This window comes from Corvus kubaryi, unplaced genomic scaffold, assembly GCF_017639235.1.
Source record: "Corvus kubaryi isolate FWS band 111438036 unplaced genomic scaffold, C.kubaryi_AGA036_p1.0 37249, whole genome shotgun sequence".
Taxonomy (NCBI): domain Eukaryota; kingdom Metazoa; phylum Chordata; class Aves; order Passeriformes; family Corvidae; genus Corvus; species Corvus kubaryi.
Window position 1 is genome coordinate 3,523,131 of NW_024581072.1, and position 19,665 is coordinate 3,542,795.

General features: G+C 40.5%; 1 protein-coding gene across 4 annotated transcripts in view; it reads left to right on the forward strand.

The window, feature by feature from the left end:
• PIGG (phosphatidylinositol glycan anchor biosynthesis class G) overlaps window positions 1-19,665 on the forward strand; it is an 85,723-nt gene that overhangs the window by 47,723 nt on the left and 18,335 nt on the right. For 2 of the 4 annotated variants that reach the window (XM_042023485.1, XM_042023490.1), the window contains one exon: window positions 8,767-8,930. The exons of 1 other annotated variant lie outside the window; for it this stretch is intronic. In XM_042023485.1, coding sequence (XP_041879419.1) covers window positions 8,767-8,930 — 164 coding nt within the window. Of the gene's footprint in view, window positions 1-8,766; window positions 8,931-9,805; window positions 9,838-19,665 lie in introns of all 4 variants that reach the window. One more of the 4 variants, XM_042023486.1, reaches the window with a different exon arrangement.

Genomic DNA, 19,665 nt, shown 5'->3' on the forward strand with positions numbered 1-19,665 from the left:
ATTTTGAATACCTGAAAGGGTGAGGACTGCAAGATCTCTGGGCAGATGATCCCAGGGCTTGACCACCCTAGCTAATAAAAAAAAAAAAAAAAGCTTTTTCTAGTTTTAATTAGAACTTCTTGTATTTCTGTTTCTGTGTGTTGCTTTTTATCCCTTTGCTAGTCACTATTGGGTGACCAAGGAAGTCACAGTCTGGCTACATTTTGTGTACTTCCCCATATCAGGTATTTATACACGTTGTTACGATCCCTGCTGAGCTTTCTCCTCTTGAGAGTAAACAGACCCAGAGAGTTGCTTGTATGACAGGTGCTTTGTTCCATCATCATCTGTGGTGCTTCAGTGGATTTTTTCTGATGCACCCATGGGTTTTTTGTGGTGTCAAGCCCAGAACTGGACCCAGGCACCCAAATGGGGATCTCACCACTGCTTATTAGAGAGAATGGAGCATCTCCCTTAAACAGCTAGTAAGGCTCTCCCTAATGGAATCCCAGGTGCTGTTGGTCTTTGCACAAAAAGGACAGTGACTGGCTGATCTCTTCCAAGCTGCTTTTCATATGATTGATTTCTGGTGTGACCAAAGGCATGGTTTTATTCCTCCCCAAGTGCTGGATTTGACATTTCCCTTTGGTGCACTTTCTGAATGTCTTGTCATTTCATTTCTTCAGCCTGTTGAGGTGCCTCTGAGTGGCAGCAGACCCATCTGCTATATCAACCGCTCTTCTGTATTGTGTGCAGACTTCCTGAGAAGACTCTCGGTCCCATTGCTCACGTCATTGATAAAGATGTTAATATCAGCCCCAGTGTCAGTCCTTCTGGCTAATCACTAGTGATTGGCCTCCAGATGGGCTTCAAGCTGCTGATGGCAGCTCTGTGAGCTCAACAATTGAGCAGTTTCCAGTCCACGTGATTGTCCAGCTTCCTAGCCTGGACTGCATCCGTTTGTTTGCCTGAGGAGATGCTTAAAAGTGCTTGTGAGGCGAAAGCGCGTTAGATAGATGTAGCCCATGTATCTTCGGCCAGTACAGCGTGATGCAATAGAAAATAAGAACTTCTTGAAGAAATAGTTTTGTTTTGGAAGTGTAATGTGGCAGGTTAAATGTGTTTTTTCTACTCTGAATGATGCCAAAAATGTGGTACTAAATTTTCTGGAAAATTTTACGTGAACTTTGAAGCAGCTGTAAACATTTTCCAGAAATAAGCTATTAGAGCTGTCAAGAGCTTGATACATCTTTCTATTTGACTCTGCTGTGTCAAAGGGTTTTTTCTTACACCAATAAAAATGTATTTATGCAAGACCAATAGAAGGTAACAGGATCTGGTAACATCTGTTTTGGCTTTCTAGTTGTCTTAAACTGGTGTTATTGGAAAGACTTTCCTTTTTAATGACTAATGTTTTGCAATTTCAACTACCCTTGCAATTGAGGATTTTTTTTGTTTTTAGAAGACTGGAAGAAGTGATTTCCATTTTACTTGGCTACAAATTGTGTTTTTGGATATCCTGCAGTTTCAGAGCATCTGGCTAGGCCCCATCACTCTGCTGGCAATTTTGACATTTCTTCTAGAAGTGCTTCCTTTGGAAATAATAACTTCCAGTATGATACAGATTTCAATAAACTTTAGGATATTTGAAAAATTAGTTCTGACAAGGGAATTTCTTCCATGTAATGTGTTGCTAAGTCACAGCATCCAAACCTTGTAAATGAGAAATTTTCCATTGCTTTGTTATGAGCCAGATTTCTGCATCTTGTAAGACTGTAAGATCTGGAAAATGATCTGGGTGATAGTTATTTACCAGAACTATTGTTAGAAGCACAGCAAAGCTTTTTCCCCCATGTTGTCTCCCATGATGGTTTGTATGAAATAGAAAAGGTCCAGATAAGAAGCTGCCTTTTTTGTCCCATCACACGTCCCAAAGCTCCAGCTTTGAAAAGATTATTTTGAATTAGCAATGGCTTAGCAAAAATTCTGAGAAGTCATTTTAGCACAGGACCTTTAAAAATGTATCAGTTGCGGAAGAACATGCTAACAGTCTTCCAGAATTTTTTTGTGTGTTTCTCCACTTGAAAAATCAAGCTATGTGCATGTTCACCATGCCCAAGACTGATTAAAATGACAAATGAATTATAATAGAACAGGAAGGATTTCTTCCATTTTCTCTCTTTATTTCTCTTTTTATTTTTCTATTTTCAGAATATCTTAGAAATGTTTCAGAAATAGAGAAATCAATTCTACTAGTGAAAAAAGTGCTTTTAAGAGTTGACAGATGGAATTTTCTTTCACAATTCCTCCCCCCACTCCTTAGAGAACAAGTTTTTGATTCTCTTTTAAAATTATTGTAAGTACCTTCATATTAGATGCCTTTTTAGGATGGAGATTAAGAGTTTGACAAAAATACCTGTCTTTAGATGTTAGCTTGTTCTTTTATTCTCTGATGAAAAAACTGTTCTGAAGGTATGGAAAGAAACAAATCTAATCATACAAAGCTAGCATGGACCTCTTTTTTTGCATTTCACAATTGAAAGCAGTTATCTGATATACAAAATATTAGCATAGAAAAGTAGAATGGCTGAGCTGATAATTCATAAATTACAGAGGCTACAGAGGTGCCTCAAAATCTAATTAATGCTCTCTCTTCAATTCAGAAATTTCTCTCATTTTATTCTGAGAATAGCTTTTCCAGTCTGGGGTGGTGTTTCCAAGGGCTGAAGGAACTTCTTCCAGAAATGATGTGTAATTTCGTTCCTCTTTTATGTTGTTTTTCTCAGTATGTGGCATTCTGATCTGCATTATCTCGGAAAATCAAAAAGCTAACAACATACAAAACCGAATTCTTCATTATTGGTTTTTAAAAAATATATTTAAGTATCTCCTTCCCTTTCCTTTGAGTTCTGTCTGGGGTATGAACGACTTGTTGCAAAGGGAAAACTCAGTTTGTATAACTTAAAATCAGGATTGAAATGTTTCTTTGGTTTATTAGTAACACATAATTAACTGACAACTATATATTGATAATTAACTGTCAGTCACTGAACTATAGATGCAGGACCCATACCAGATAGAACTTTTTCACTACAGGTGAACTTTTACCAATGTGTACATGCACAAAAAAACCCCCTTTCCCCTGCACTGGGACACCCATCTCCCAAACACGTGGAGGTAATCTCTCCCCTTGAGGTGTGTTTCAGTCTCTTCTCATGGCAGTGCAGATTTCCCTGTTTACTCACAGCTCCTGTGACAAGTGCAGGCACTCAAGCTTTAAGTCTTTATATATCTCAAGAGTACCATAGACAAGTGACTCAGGTGAAGCTATAGATGATTCTGCATGGTTGTGTACATTTTCCAGCTTTTCCTTAAGTGAGTGATGAATGGTGGAGCTCTGGATGTACCCATACTGGTTTAGTAACAGATATTAATTGTTTGAATAAGCCATTTAATCTTTTTCCTTTACCTTGTGGGAAAACCAGGAAGGTCTTTTCTTGATGACAGCTTCCAGATCCTCGCCTTACTTCTGTGCCTTCCAGTGAAGTGACACTGTGCTTACTGAGTAAAGTTCAGGTGTCCCAGGTTTAGCAACTACCTGTCCTGTCCATGACCATCAGTGCTGGGTGCTTACATTTTGACTGACTTAGGACAGGGTTGTGTTTCAGACAAAGCACGTATGATTTGTTCTGAGATACTGAATAAATATTAAGGAAGCACATCTGGGCTGTTTCTGCTGGAGCAGTCCATCAAATTCTCACCTTCATATTGACCTCTGTTCAGCTTGTCTTGGTAACAGATTGTCACTTGTTTACTTCCTCAGGAGCGAGCAATATCTATGCTAAAATTCTAGAGGAGAGATGTGAAGGAAGCACAACTGTATTATTAGGCATGATGTGTACTGGTGGCATAGATTTAAATGTCTTCCCTGACTTTGTTTCTTTAAGTTTTGTGGTCACTAGAGCTATCACTATTAAACTGCCTGGGTTCAGAGTGGTACTAGGGTTTTAATTTCCAGACAGGTGTAAAGCCCTAATGTAGCATTCAAAAAAATAGCAGGCTTATGGCTGAAATACAAAAATTGAAAACCAGTGAAATTTGTTGGTGATACAGATCACATTGGATACTAAATTTAAACTGTGCTAGCTAAATGAGGCAAGAGAAGAGAAATATAAATGAAATGTGGAACACTTCCATCTGGAAATAGGAGAGAGGTTTGGAGAACTACTTTTTGCACATATCTTGGTGTGATTATGAAGAAAATGAGACTTGCCCATGTTGCTGAGCCTTTATTAAATCTTGGTAGACAATACGGTACATAATGATTAAACCAGTAACTCTGTCTTGCTGTGTGTGGCTTGTAAGTGATGGCCTTTTGAATAAGATAGTAAAAATAGCCTCGTTCAGGATAGCATATTTAATGAATGAGGCACTGTTCTTTCAAAAAAGTTTTGTAGGGTCCTTCAAGACTTTATGGAAGTAGATCTGTGAAAATCTTAAGTGTACAGAGTGGGCAAGGCTGATAGGAATGGATACTACTCTTCATTAGTCAGTTGCTGTAGCTGATGAACATGGGGAAAGAAATGAAGTGCCTGGGTGTGGAAGCTAATCTTTTGATTTTGAATGTAAGTATGAAAAAAAAAAAAGGGTGGGTTGAAAACAAATGCCTTGATCTTACACTTGGTTTTGCATTCTACACTTCACTGTGCCAGAACCCTGAGTGCCTCTCCTGTCTCAGACTTTAGTTGGCAGACTTCAGGGTCATCTCCTTGACTGAGAGAGGAGCTGATGGGAGAAAAGCAGAGCGAGGGGCCTCGCCCTTCTTTCTGTTTGGTTCTGCTTTAATCCGATGCTTTACTGCCTGTGTTGTATCCCAGCTATGTAAGCAGGTATGTGTGTGCCTATCTTGTTGTTTCTTGATCCTGGCCTGGACCTGGACCTGGACCTGGACCTGGTGGCTGGCCTTTCTGGCCTAGTCTTGGACTTTCCTTGTCACTACAGACTTGCAGTTCCTGGACTGTATCTAGCCCTGATCACTGTGTCTGGATCTAGCCCTGACCTGGACATGCCACTGAAGAATCCTGACTTAGTGCTCTCACCTGCCTTGTTCTCACACTCATTTCCCAGCTTACCTTCCTTGGCAGAACCAGCTGTCCCTTTCTGCTGACAATTTGAATCTAAAAGGCAAATTTATTAAACGGTTTTAACTTAAATGGGTAGACTATGCATGATGTCATTTTTCCAGCATTTTAGCAAGATTTTTGTGAATAGTAAGCAGAGGAAAAGGTTGCTCACACAGGTTGTGCGGTCTTCATGCTTAGAGGTTTTTAGAGATTGTCTGGATAAAGTGCTGTGTTATTAATGTGGAAGCTGGGTAAACCCAATTTGTTTTCTAGTCTTGTTTTAGTAATTAAGGTCTTTGCTTTATTTATCACTTTGTGTAAATTGATGAAGAGAAGCAAAGTCTAAAATACTCCAGTATTGTCAAAAATAGATGAAATTAATACATTTAGTCAGAATGCTACTTATTTATCAGGATATTATTGCAAACTTGAGAATCTCTTGATGAATTTTTCAATGAGCTTGAATAATTGATTGTCTTCTCCTAAGCCCTGAGTTGTCCGTGTCTCATAACTCAGCAGTCATTTCCCAAAAGTATGTTGTATCTTTATCATTACTATTTGTCCTTAAAATGCAGTGAGAATAGAAATAAATAACTTGGTGTTTCCTCTTTAATAAACCAGCTCTTAAAAAATTTATTTTGCAGTAAATATTGCTAAAAATATTTTCATTACCTTGCATGAAAACTCATAAATGAACAAAAATGCCATGTATTTATTTATTAGTCTTGTGGGGACTTGTTGCCATGCTTAGAGCAGTGTATCTGCAGAACGGGAGAAGGAAAATACAGTTCCAGTTTCTGGTGGTTTTTATCACTGGAGGAAACCAGAATAGATTTGTACATTTTTAGAATCATTTATATCTAATTCATCTTGCCTTTAGGTAAAGAGATGGACTGAGTGACATTTTAAAGTGACGTTAACTTTTTCCTGTTATGATTTCAAAGCACTGTAGGATAATTTACATTGGAAAGGACTTCAGCAGGTTCACAGTTCAGTCCCATTTTCACAACAGCATCAGCTGTGAGGTCACAGGGTGTTGAAACCTCCAAGGTCTGTCCAGAGGCAGAGAACCTTTCTGGCCAACATTTTCTGAAATACTAGAGTGATATGTTAAAATAAAAGGAGGCACTCTGAATTGTCAGTTATTTATGCATTGTGTGGAGTATTAGAGTTTATAAGCTATGAAAATTTAGTGTAAATACACGGATTTGTCTTGGAGAAGGATACCTAATGTGAAGAAAAACTGCTTCTTACCACTTAGCAGGGCTCTTCCAGTATTGGTGGCAGTAGTATCCATCAGGCTTGGTAGATTCATGGTAGGAGTAAGATGTTTGGACATTGTAAGTTTGTGGATCCAAATGTGTGCATCCTTGTTCTACAGCTATGTCACTTTAAACAATGTCAAAGCCAGATGGAGTGAACCCTGTGGGGAAGCAACTCAGGGAGTTGGGAGAAGGGGGAAAGCACTGTTCCTTCCTCCAGGTTCCTTACTTTGTCCTGACGTGCTTCCAGAGAGGAGTACATCTTTTTGCCTGCACTTTTTCTGCAGGACCAGTGGCATGCACTGCAGTGCTATATTTATTCTTGCGTCTTCTCACATACAGTGTGATGGGGAGTTGCCTCAAGGTGCCGAAGATCAACCATGTGCATGTGCCCGTGGAGTAAACTGTAAAGACACCTTTCAGCTCTTCCTGACATGAGCAGGGAGGATCTCCTGATATCTCAGCTTTTCTACTCTGCACGCATCATGCAGAGGAGAAAGAGAGGAATGAAAAATAAATAGATATGATGGGCAAAAGGCCTGCTGCTGTGGACAGGGACTGGGGGAAAAGAGAGCAGGTTCCCTCCCTACCTGTCCCTGTCAAACTCTTGCTTGTTGAGAAGCAGCACCCTGCCCAGCACTCAATGCTACACTTAACTTTCTGTTCTTTCCCATGACCTCAGTTTGTTAAACCTGAGGAGTTGAACCTGAGGAGTAGCCTTATCTTACAGCTTTCTTTTCCAGTCCCATAGTATGGATTCTAGGGCGCAGATATGCTTTTATTTAGCTGCTTATCCTTAGTTGTGCTTTGCTTTGCTCCCCTGGCATTGCTGGACATTACATTAAGTGCTTAACAATATTTGGTTACACTGGTGCAGTGATTTACTACAGTGGTGCATGATGAAAGTCAAAGTGAGGAAGACTAATTGCCGTAAGTCAAGATTCTTCTATTGTATGATATCTTTGTAAAATCCATGCCATATTGCCCTCTTACAGTTTCAGATTCGACTTAAATTCTGGGGATGCCTTCATGGTGGGATTCATGGGGACAGTAGCTGCCTGTAATGAGCTCTGAATGGTTCTGTCAACACAGATGGGTTTTTTTCTCTTGAGATTTTTGAGCTGTTTCAGGAACAGTTTTTTTGCTGGTGCCTAGTTAGCTGTGTAGCTGAAAAAGCTGCCTATCTTTTGTGGTTCCCTGTGTGCTCTGGTCTTTGTGACAGAAGTGTGTATTTGATGATAGCACTTCCTTGCTAGGGTAACTTGCAGTTCAAGAGGACTGCTGCCACTAAGGTGAGCTGAGGTCAGGTTTGAAGAAAGTGGGGAGCCACCACACCTCATATGCTCTGCTGGGATTGAGTCTGAGGCAATTGGTGGTGACAGCCCTTACATTTGTGTTGTTCTGGAATTCTGTAGGTGGAAAAGGAGGGGTTTATGGCTGTTAGAATATCGGTGCTGCAAAAATTGATCAGTTTCTCACGGTACAGCAAGAACATCTGAGAGCTTTCTCACTAGTCTGAGGAAACCTATCTGTTACCTGTTAATTTAAGAAATTTTATGCCTTCATAGGGTGTGTTTGCTACTTTAGATATTTGGGTAAAGTTAAATACTTTGGGATTTTCAGTGGAAGACACTTCCTTCAGTTTTACATTGTTCCTTGTTATTTAGTGGTCTTGGTCACTGGAAAAGAAAACTAGGTAAAACATACTGGACTTTGACAGCTCTTGATACTTTAATTGCTGTATGTTCCTTCTATTTTTCTCTTGGTAGGTTTAAATGCCTTTTATTTATGATTCAGGCTATCTAGACTGACTTCTGGTCTATTTTAATGCAACCTTATGTGGTACAGAGACTTGGGAAGGAGAAATCTCTCTAAATTTGCTTGTCTTAATCTGTGTACATGTGGGAACTTGTGCCGTGAGGCAGGCAGGTGGGCGATGTAGTGTTCCATTACAGCTCTAATTTAGAGTCCTGTTGTGTCTAAGGGCAAGAAATATTTATTTCCTGGTGTAATTTTAGGCAGCAGGCCTAAAATCTTGTATTTGAACATGGTGTGATGAAAAATGCATCCTTTTCATTAATGTGACTGAAGTGTAGCTGTTTATTTTAAATTCTTTTTTAAAATGTAACTTATTAAACAATGGACATGTTAGCTTGCAGACAAAATAAGGCAAGCAAAATAGCATGCTGTTTATGCCTTTGTTAATCTGTAAATCGTTACTACAAGCACTGGTTTGGTAAGCTGTTTTATGGAAATTCAGATGTAAAGAATATCGGTCAGTGTACACTAAAGCAATTTAAAGAGTAAGTCATTAATGGGTGCAATAATTAATATTATTCTAATGAATTCTAAATATATCTTTGGAGATATTTAGATATTTACTATTTTATCCCTATTTTCAGGGAAATTCAAATGGCATTGCTACTGTGGATGTTTCAGCAGGTTTTGTGGGACTAGACAGCTATGTGGAGATACCAGCTATCTTCCTCACAGCATTTGCAACATATGCGGGACCTTTGCTTTGGGCCATCCATCTGCTGTGCTACTTGAGTTCTGAAGTTAGCAGGTAATAATTTTTGAACTGAAGTAATACTTCTCTATGTACTGCAGATATAAATACCATCCTTAAAATGTATACCTTTTCAAAGAAATTTTTGTTCACATAATCTTTTTCCCTGAAAGTTAGTTCTGTATTAAAAAAATGCATGTTCTTTTTTTCGGTATTTGTTTGTATCACCTAACTCTTCCAGTTTCATTTTATCTGCAGAAGTTTTGCTCTGGGAATTTACATGTATGTTTTACTAATTTTGTTTCTTAATGAGTTCTCAGTTTGCTGTGCTAAATTACTTAAAATTTTCTTATGCTTTTATGACAGCATGTTCTGCCTAAAAACATTTTTCTTGAAACCTTTTAAGTCAGAGACCTGAGAAGGACTTTTTAAAGTAATAGAATAGAATTCAAATTTAACTAACATGATGTTCTTTGAATGTCCCTCTTTGACAGAGTGACATGCAAGGTTTAATTAATAAAATGTACTAACATTATTGTATGTTACTGGTTATTGCAGTCATTTGTAGCTAAAATATTTGTACTTCTGGGTGTCTTGTGTGGTGAATGAGTTAAAGTAAAATGAATTAATGCATTGGAATTTTAAGAAGACAGTTGTAAAATGCTAATGGAATTTAAGAGTATGCATATAACATCCAATTTGACTCTCTAAAATTGCTTTTACCTCATCATTCAGGGTATTTAAACTGAGTGATACAATATGTTAAAATAGAAGAATTGTGAATTCCATATTGTATCGTATCAGTGCACAAATGCCAGAATTTGATGTATTTTCACAGAATTAACATTTGACAGTGACTAAATTCTTGCCATCTCAGAGTCTTTTCTCTATTATCTGTGGAATTTAAATCTACTTTTTTTTTTTTTTTTTAGTGATGAAAAGAATATTGCAGTAGGCTTGGCAGGTGGGATTTTAGACAGTATTTAGTTTATCACAACTTTTTGCTTTACACATTCTCATCCTCTCTAAACCTCTGACTTCTTTTTATCTACACAGTGTCATCTGGTCTCACCCTGTCAGTGACTTGTTTTCTGGCTTCTCTCTTCTCCTCTTGCTCGTTTGTTTTGGGCTATGCCTGCACTGTGTACTTGTGTTAGCTCGGTTGTGTTCATTAATGGTGTAAGGAGATGGGATCACCAGCTGACCAAGCTGCACAGACCAGTGGAGGTTTTTGAGCCAGGAGGCACCTGTTCTAACAGACTAATTCCTGCACAGTCACTGTGTCCACTTTCTGTATTAACAGGCTCATTTAACAGGTATTCACAGTGATTAACCTTTGTTTACTGATTTGCCTGTCTGCTACATGGCTCTCTAAAGATGTCTAGTGCTCTGCTTGGTTGCTGTGGATTTACGCAGCCTAGTGCTGGGCCATTGATCTACTCATGCACTCCTTAGTGTAAATTGAGATGCCCTGTAGAACTTTACCTCTTAGTCTGAGGCCAGTTACCCTGAAGTCATCTTTGGTCTTAAATAGATTGATACGGTCTAAGTACTTGTGTTTGAGTATAATACTTCTGAAAGCCAGACTTTACTCTGTTTTTTTGCTTCAGGAGGAGTAGATGTGGAGTACACTAGTTATTGATGTCTTGATTTGTGTAATCTCAGAAAGCCCTTTCTTGAATTTTCCTTACTACCTGCTGACTTGACACCAAACTGAGTTTTAACTCTGTTTCTAATGCTCCCCAATTTAGCTTTAGTTACTGCTTTGCTCAGTCAATAAATTTTTCCAGTACCCAAACTCTTCAAGTTTTCTCCATTCTTTCTGCTCTATTTAAGAAAAGCGTGACCATGTACATATAAAAAGTGTTGCTACTTGTTTTCTGGTAAATATGTGACCCATGAATCTGGGTATTGCTTGCATTCTATGAATGTCCTGTTTTTCCCAATTCCTGTATACCTCTGCCATGATTTGTTTCAAATAGCACGGTGCCATTTAACTGTTTACATCAGTGTTTCTGCCGTGGTGGCTTTTTTTAGTGGTCCCCCTCTCTGTTCTTCATCATTACACTGTAGGTGCTTTGGAACTGACACTTTTTGCTTGAGCTTGGAGGCTTCTGTGCACTGTAGGGAACAATGCCTTGGTGGCATTGTATGGGGAAGGAGAAGAAAAAAAAAATGAGCTCCCATAATTTAAAGAACTGCCGTTTTATTGTTGTTTAAAATCTAGACTGCATGAACACTAGTGATGAACACTACCATACAATGAAGAGAAAATTATAACATACAGCATGTTTTTGGAAAGCTCTTCTAACAAAATAATGAAAAAATTTCAGAGACAAAATCTTTGAGTATCTGTACTTGTTTAATAGTGCTTCAAATAATATGCCTCTACAGTAGTGCTGGTTGTTGTTCTGATGTTTTCCTGGTTGAATTTTTGCAGATTAAACCTCAGCTAGTAGTGTTGCCAGGTACAGTGCTGGCTTAACCTGCTCTCAAGTGGGTAGCTATGGCCTGTAACACCCACATCACTTATGTAAGTAGATTCCATCAAGCAGCTTGTGTCTGTAGCCATTTTAAGGTTCATTTGGGTCAAGTGGTTAGGCTGTTTCCTCAACAAAACTACATAAATATGGACTGGAATCTCTAGCTGCTGGGACTTGCTTAAATTGGTATGTTAATCTGCTCAGAACTCTGTATGCTTTTTATTTTAGTCTTGTGCTTTGCCATTGCTGTCCAAATAATTGTCTTATTACTTGGTTGTTACTTCTTGGAACCTAAGCTGAAACTGCAGAAGGCGGGGGGTCTGCTGCTTCATGTGTTTTGTTAAATATATGGGAGACTGAACTTTAAAAAAAAATGTGCTAGATGCTTTAGGATGTTCTTTATAAAAGCTTCTTATTAACTGTTTCATAGCAATGTGCCTTGGTCAGTGGAATTCAAACCCCTACTTTTTACTGTGGTCCTGAGAGCAAGATGAAGATGTGCCCAGAGCCACTCAGCAGTGTCACTCTTAGCAAAAAGCCTTGCATTCTGCAGCCTGTTTTAGAGCTGTTGCATCTGAGGAGGTTGGCCTGGATAGGAAGGCCTGGCTTCAGGGCTGTCTTTGTTAATTTCAGCCACTTGCAGAGCCCATGTAATTTACAGCTGCTTCAGTTGGGTTGGCTTACCAGAGCTTCTTGCTGAAATTCTTTAAAGCCACGTTGTATTGGGCATCACTGCCTAGGGGCAAGTATGCACTCATACCATTCCCCCTTTTGGCACTTTGCATTTATGCAGCCGCAGAATACTTGAGTCTGGAGTCCAACCCTCCTGTCCAAAGGAGGGTCAGCCAGAGCAAGCAGAGATACTCCAGGGTCTTCTTGAGCAACTTGTTCCAGCATATAGCAACACTTGGAGTTAACAGTTGTTCACTGGTGTTTAAGGGGAATGTGTTGTATATCATTCATCCTTTCAATGAGCACCAGTGAGAAGAGTCTGAGTACATCTTCTTTACTTCCGCCCATGAGACATTTGTGAACATTGGTGAGAACCCTGCCAAACTTTCTCTGCTCAAGTTAAACAATCCCGGCTTTCTCAGCCTCTCACTTTGTCAGATGCTCCAATCCCTGAGACATCTTTGTGAGCTTTTGGATTTGCTCCAGGACACCCATGTCTGTCTCGTACTGGGGACCCCAAAACTGGATCCAGAACCCCATATGTGAACTCACAACTGCTCAACAGAGAGGAAAGATCACCTCCTTCAACCTGCTGGCTCTGCCTTTTGCACTACAGCCCTAGGTTGGTTCATGGGAACATTGCTTGCTCGTGCTCAATTTGTTGTCCAGCAGGAGTGACGTATGTCCTTCTCTACTTACCTACTTTCCAGATGGTTAACCCCAAGCCTGTTCTGGTGCAGGATTTGGTGTCTCCCTTTGTTAAACTTACTGAGTTTCTTGTTGGTCCATTTCTCCAGCCTGTCAAGATGCCCCTGAGTAGCAGCAGACCCATCTGCAGACCCAGTTCCTGCGCAAACTGCTCCTCCCAGTTCTGCATTGTGAGCAGACTTGCTGAGGGCGCACTGCCCCATTGCCTAGTTTATTAGTGAAGACATTAAGCAGTACTGGCCTCTGTGTGACATCCTGTGGTTGATCACCGGTGACTGGCCTTCAGATGGAATTTCTGCAGCATCTAAATAGTTTTTCAGTTCACCTGAATGTCCACTTTTCCTAGCCTGGATTGCATCCGTTTGCCTGTGATGGGATGAGAGACATTAAGAGCCTACTTGTGAGATGAAAGTGCATTAGGTACACGTAGCCCGTATGTATTTTGCCGGTATGGTAAGGTGGAATAGAACGTAAGGAGGTTTTTGGATAATACATTTGCTGTGGAAATGTAGTTTGGAAGTCCTTAAATAATTTGCTTTCATCTGAACAAATTTGTGAAACTATAAGATATTCTCCTCATATGGAAAGGTAAATGTGTTTCTAAAATAATTAAGTGGCATGTGATAGACACTAACATGGATATTACTGCCACTTTTAATCCTTCAGGCTCTCCTGAGAAACTTGGCAGCATAAATGTGAAGGGATTTTCACAGACAGAAATAGAAAGAACTCTTTAGGTTCAGTCTCCATGGAAACTGTGCAATAACTCTTGAAACTATTTTTGAGATGGGGAGTACTGATTAAACTGATGCCTGAACTTAACCAAGTGTTCTGTGTGTGACTTGCATAAATTCCCGTGAGCACCTGGTTCATGTAGAAGGTAGTTTTTACAGTGACCACTCTATTGCTCTGGTCTGAAGTAGAATTTTGGATTTTTGGGTCCTTACGACTGGAAAAGGGCCATGTTGTTGGATAATTTGACCTATATTATATGACCTCACTGTGCGTACACTCCAGATGGATTCAGTTTCCAAGCTCCTACCCAAACAAAATTGTCATGTGGGTGATGTTCACAGTGTTGTGTAATTACCACTCTTCAGTTAGGCATCGTGATAGTTTTCAGGTTACCAGCACATTAAAATCTGTGTTTTAGTTGGTTTCGTTAGTTAGGTGTCAGGGTGAACTGGTGGGCGTTTCCTAGCACTAGAAGGCTGTGTGCCTGTTCGTTTTTCTTCTTCAGTTATCAAATGTTGTAACAGTGTTTTCACATTAGCAAGTGGCTTTCAGATACCGAAAATGAATGCACGCCCAACAGGAGGGTGTTAATAGTTGCATAACTTTAATGTTATGCCTTGACTTTGTTAATGTAGAACTCCAGCACAGCAAACTTAAATTTTGCTGTGAATTCTTTTATAATGCTAATCTAAACAGAATTAGGAAGGTGTGCTAGCTAAAGGAATTTCAGCAGTTAACGTCAGCTTTTGCCATCTTCAGCCTAATGTGTTTGATTGATCGAGTCCCCCATTCACTACCCATGTTAGTGCATTAATAATTGTTCTTTCTGACGTAAGCTGGACATGCAGTGAGTGTTTCAATATACCTTTCTTTTTGAGTCCTAGGTAGAAAGTGCAGCCTTCCTTAAATACAAAGGAACAATCCAAACATTTTCCACTGAACCCTTCAGTATTTTATACAAGTAGATTTTAATTCTTCTATTTAACTCCATTCTGTCTTACTTTGGTTAACTAAAGCTGAAAAAAATGTTTGCATCTAAGAGTGTATGCTGCTGCATTCTCTAGAATTGTAATCCTTGTTATCTGTTGTACTGCCAGCAGTCTCATCCTCTAAATAAATTTTAAAAAAAGATACAGAGGTCATCTACTTGTTTGTTGATATGCATGGAAATTTGGAAGTGATTGGCTAAAACTGGGCTGGGGTTTTATTGCTACCAGCTGGAAGAGTATTCTACTCACTTAGATTTTTCCTGAGATGCTGTCATTGTATAAATGGCTGAAGATTTCTCTTGGGCTTTGTTACTGCTCTATGATGGATACCTGTTCATTCATTCCTTTTTCATGTTGTCAAGACCCTGACTTTTCCTATGAGACTTCCTCCAGGCAGCCATGACTCTCAATATTGGAAAGTATTTTCTAATTGGAAAGTGATCCAGCAAAATAGGGTTGCCTCCGTTATAAATAAATAACAAATTGCTTCAAAGCCTTTTGCAACGTAAATGTCATCGTTTTGCTCCATGGACCAATTTTAGGCACTGAAGCACTTTCTGTGTAAATATTAAGGAATGTTGTGTGTGCACAGAATTTATAAAAACACAGATTTGGGGTAGGTTAGGTTATTTTTGTTTTCTGTAGATGAAAGTAAGCATCCAAATAGATTTGGAACTTAAAAAATAATGATCTAATTTTCAGTAGAGTTAGCATATCCAGCATGAGGTTTGCTTTCCAGTAGTGACTGATGACCCTAATTGAGAACTTGTCCTCCAGCGTGCTAGCTACTGCCCAAGTTGTTGTAGAGTTATCCACTTGGCTTTTAAATGCTCTTACTGGTGCTATTTATTGCCATTGCTATGAGATTTATTCTCATTGGCAGAAGTGCAGTCTGAGGTAGAGACCACTTCGAGTAACATCAAAAAAGCTGTACTTTATAATTTAAGTAGTCTAACACTTATTCTTTGTGGATAATACTGATTTGAAAGGGTTCTGAAAATCTTTTTGATTTCCGCCCAAGCTCTGATTTGAGGTTGTCATGGTTACATTGTCTTCTTCCTCTTGTTCTTCTGGTTTTCATGTGACTTATGCTCAAGAGCACATAGCTGAGTTGTCAGTTCTCATTGCACCTGTAGAGCTGCAACTACCTAGAGTGCAAGTATGCAGTACCACTTTGCTCTGCAAAAGGATAGTATTTGTCCTTTATTTTTGTTTGGAACCTCTGTGTTGTGAGACAGTGTTTTTCTGCCATCCTGTATGGTTAGATTTCCAAATGTTGCTTACAAAGAGCAACATTTTAAAGAGTTCATAAAATGTTAATACATGCAGAGCGTACTGAATACATTAAGACAATCAGTATTAACAATGTTGGACATGGGTAACCTAGAGGAAATTTTGTGTTCCAATGGTAAGCATACAGAGTATCCTCAAAGAATAATGACAGTCCAGTCAGAAACTGTTAGCAGGACTCTAAAAAGACTTGAAAAGCTGAAAAGATAATAATGAAACATTGGTTAAGTTTTTTGTCTGTAAATAAACTTATGGCAGTCCTTCCTATTGTTACTGAACTATGGCTACTGAAACTTAACAAAGGAAAGCTAACTTTCATCAAAATTGCAGGATAATAGGTGGTAATGCAGCGTGTTATTTTCAAAAACCACATCATTCCACAATAAACAGAATTTTAGTAAATTATTATGAAAGGGATTAGGTTTTTCTACACTGCCATATAAGAAAATGTTGATTAGTCAGCCCAGCTGATAGTAGATGAAGGACTGTGAAGCTTGGTGCTGCTGTAAAATGAAGTTTCATTTTCCTGTGTGCTTTCCCACTGTCTCTGACTCACTGTTCTTCATTATCTCTTGCTTGCTATCTCTCCTCTCATTCCTCTCTATCCCTTTCTTTACCTTGATTTCCTATCCCTCTCTTGTTATCCTCTTGCCACCACCACACCATCCCTTTCCAAACTTCCCTTCTCTCTTGGACACACTTTGTACCTGTTTCTCTTACTTTGTCTCACTTGCATGTGTATCACCTCTCTCCCTCTCACACTTGCATCAAGACAAGACTGTTCCATGTAGACTGAGAGACCAAGGTGGAAGGCACAGAATTACAAGAGTAAATATTTAGTTATGCATATGAGGTGCCCCAGTCAAACTGAGGCACCTGGATGTGGTTTAACACCTTTGTTCATGCTCCTTTCTCACTGTCCCAGTCTCTCTCTCTCTCTCAGTCTAGTGCTACACCTGTCTGGTGTCCACCCCCCTCAATTGTTACTCCCTCTTGCTTTCCTACTGTGTCAGATGCTTGCCCTTCTTGTGCACTTTGCCTGTCTCTCCTGGCTGTGCTTTCATCACCCCTCGTGGTTGGGTTTCCCACCTTTTTAATGTGCAGACTTTTCCTACTTGCCACATGTGTGTGCTTCTTGCCTCTTGTGCATGAACTTCCGGTCCTTGCCATGCTTACCTCTCTCTTATGGGCTTCCCCACTCTTGTGTTCTCCTCCTCTGTGCACTCCTGTCACTCTCATGCTTCTGACCCCTTGCAAGCATGCTTCTCCCCGTCTTGTGCATCTGCACGAGCTTTCCTCCCCGTGCTCTTCCTCACTCACACTTCATGGCTCCCTGACTCTCCATCATGGCTTTTCTCCCTTTCTCATGGTCACTTTCTCCACCTCCCATATATGCTTCTCACATATATGTTCTTCCTGCTTTATGTACTTTTTCTACCTTCTCTCACATACCTTTCTCTCTCTCTCTCATCTGCTTCCCTCACCTTTATGCTCTTCCCCTGGCTGGCCCAGTTCTCTTCTCTTTTGTGTGTTCTCATCTTGCAGCTCTCCCCTTATGTGCTTCCCTGTCTCATGCATGCAACTCTCCTTGCTCATGCACTTTCTCCCTTTTGCAGGCATGCAAATGCTCTCTCCCTCTCTCATTTCAATGTGCTTTGTTTTTCTCTTGCTTTCTTGTACATGTTCGGTCTCTTGTGTCTTTGTCTTGTGCATCCTTCTGTCTCTTGTTTTTCCTTTTTGTGTCTTCCTTTCCCTTCTGTGGCTTTTCTCCTTTCTTGCATGCTTTGCCATGTTTCACAGATTTTCCAGCTCTCACATGCACTCAAATACTTTCATATGCAAATTGCTTGCACTCTCCCTCTCTGTCCAATGGTAAATATTTTACTTGGGTCCTCCTCTCCCACGCTTCTTCTTTCACATGCCTTTTCTTCCTGTAGCACTTCCCTCCCTCATTCCCTTTGCCTCTTTGTCTTCTACCTTCTCCTCTATATGCTTTCCAGTCTCTTGACAGACATACTTTCTTGCATGCACTCCGCCTCTTCTGAGCTTGCACTTGTGCTTTCTCCTCCCCACTTGTTCTCTGTCCTTTCTATCTCTATAGTTCTTCTAAATCTGTAGAGCTTCCCCCAGCCATACGCTGCTTTCGGCTTGCGTTGAACCTGCTTTTCCTCCCTCTTAGATTTGCATTTATTCTCTCTTGAGGATTTCCTATTTGTCTTTCATCTTTCTTGAGTCCTTCCCAAAACAGAGTGGCTTCCTCTTCTTTCTCCCCTCTCTCATTTTCTCCACTTGTTCCTCTTCCTCTTCTCTGTTATTCCTTTCCCACATCTCTTCCCCCTCTCACTGTGAGGCTTCTTCTCTCTCTCTGCACCCATATTTCCCTCTCTCTGATAGGCTTTGCCTTTTTCTCATGTGCTTTGCTTTGCCTGTTCTTCATCTGTATCTTCAGTGATCTATACGAGGGGATCAAGTCACCTTTAGTCAATTTGCAGGTGACACCAAGTTGGGCAGGAGTGTTGATCTGCTGGAGGGCAGGAAGGCTGTGCAGAAGGATCTGGACAGGCTGGATTGATGGGCCAAGGCCAGTGGTATGAGACTCAATAAGGCCAAGTGCTGGGTCCTGCCCTTTGGTCACAACAGCCCCATGCAGTGCTATAGGCTGGGGGCAGAGTGGCTGGAAAGCTGCCCGATGGAAAAGGACCTGGGGGTGCCGGTTGGCAGCAGCTGAACATGAACCATCGAGTGCTCAGGTGGCCAAGAAGGCCAATGGCATCCTGACCTGTATCAGCACTAGAGTGGCCAGCAGGACCAGGGCAGGGATTGTCCCAGTGTACTTGACACTGGTGAGACTGCACTGTGAGTTCTATGTCCAGTTCTGAGCCCCGCACTACAGGAAGGACATAGAAGTGCTGGAGCATGTCCTGAGAAGGGCAAGGGAGCTGGTGAAGGGTCTGGAGCACAAGTCCTATGAGGAGCAGCTGAGAGAATGGGATTATTTAGCCCAAAGGAAAGGAGGCTCTCTACAATTACCAGAAAGGAAGTTGTAACAAGGGGGGGGGTCAATCTCTACTCCCAAGTAGCAAGTCATAGGACAAAAGGAAGTGGCCTCAAGTTGTGCCAGGGGAAGTTTAGATTGGATATTAAGAAAAAGTTTCTTCACTGAAATGATTGTCAAGGATTGGAACAAGCTGCCCAGGGAAGTAGCTGAGTCACCACCCCTAGAGGTATTTAGATGTGCAGATGTGGCACTTTGGGACATGGTTTAGGGGTGGACTTGACAGTTCATCGTTGTACTCAAAGATCCTAAGAGTCTTTTCCGACCTAAGAGATTTTATATGCTTTTTGCTTAAATGTTCCCTCTCATGCTTTCCCTGCTATCCAATGCTTGCTTTCTCCTGCATGTTTTGCCTCTCCTGCCTTTCACCTGTGTATTGTGCTGGGCTTCTCTCACGTGCCTTTTTTTTCTTCTAATTCCAAACTTCCCTTTCTCATTCTGTCACTTTGTCCTTGTGCTTTGACCTTTGCGTCTTGTGTGTACTTCCCTCCACTTGTATTGTTCTTCTTGCACGCATTTTCCCTCCTTTTTACACTTCTCCCCTTACATACATTTCCTTCCCTTCTGCGTGTTGTCATCTTTATGTGCACATTGCTTCTCTCTCACACACTTCGTCTTCCATGTGGGCTTTACCTGTCACATGCTCTGCTGTTCCCTCATTTGAGCTTTCTTGTGTCATGCACTTTGCCTTTCTCTCTTTTTTTCTCTCTTTCTCTCTGCTTCTCTCTCCTCAGTGTTTTGTGCTCTTGCTTACCTCTTGTGCATGTGAGTTTTGTCTCTTGTGTGCGTGCTTTGCCACTCTGTCTCCCTCATATGCATTTTGCAGCTCTGTCCTCTGTGCTTTGCAGTCAATGTGTTGA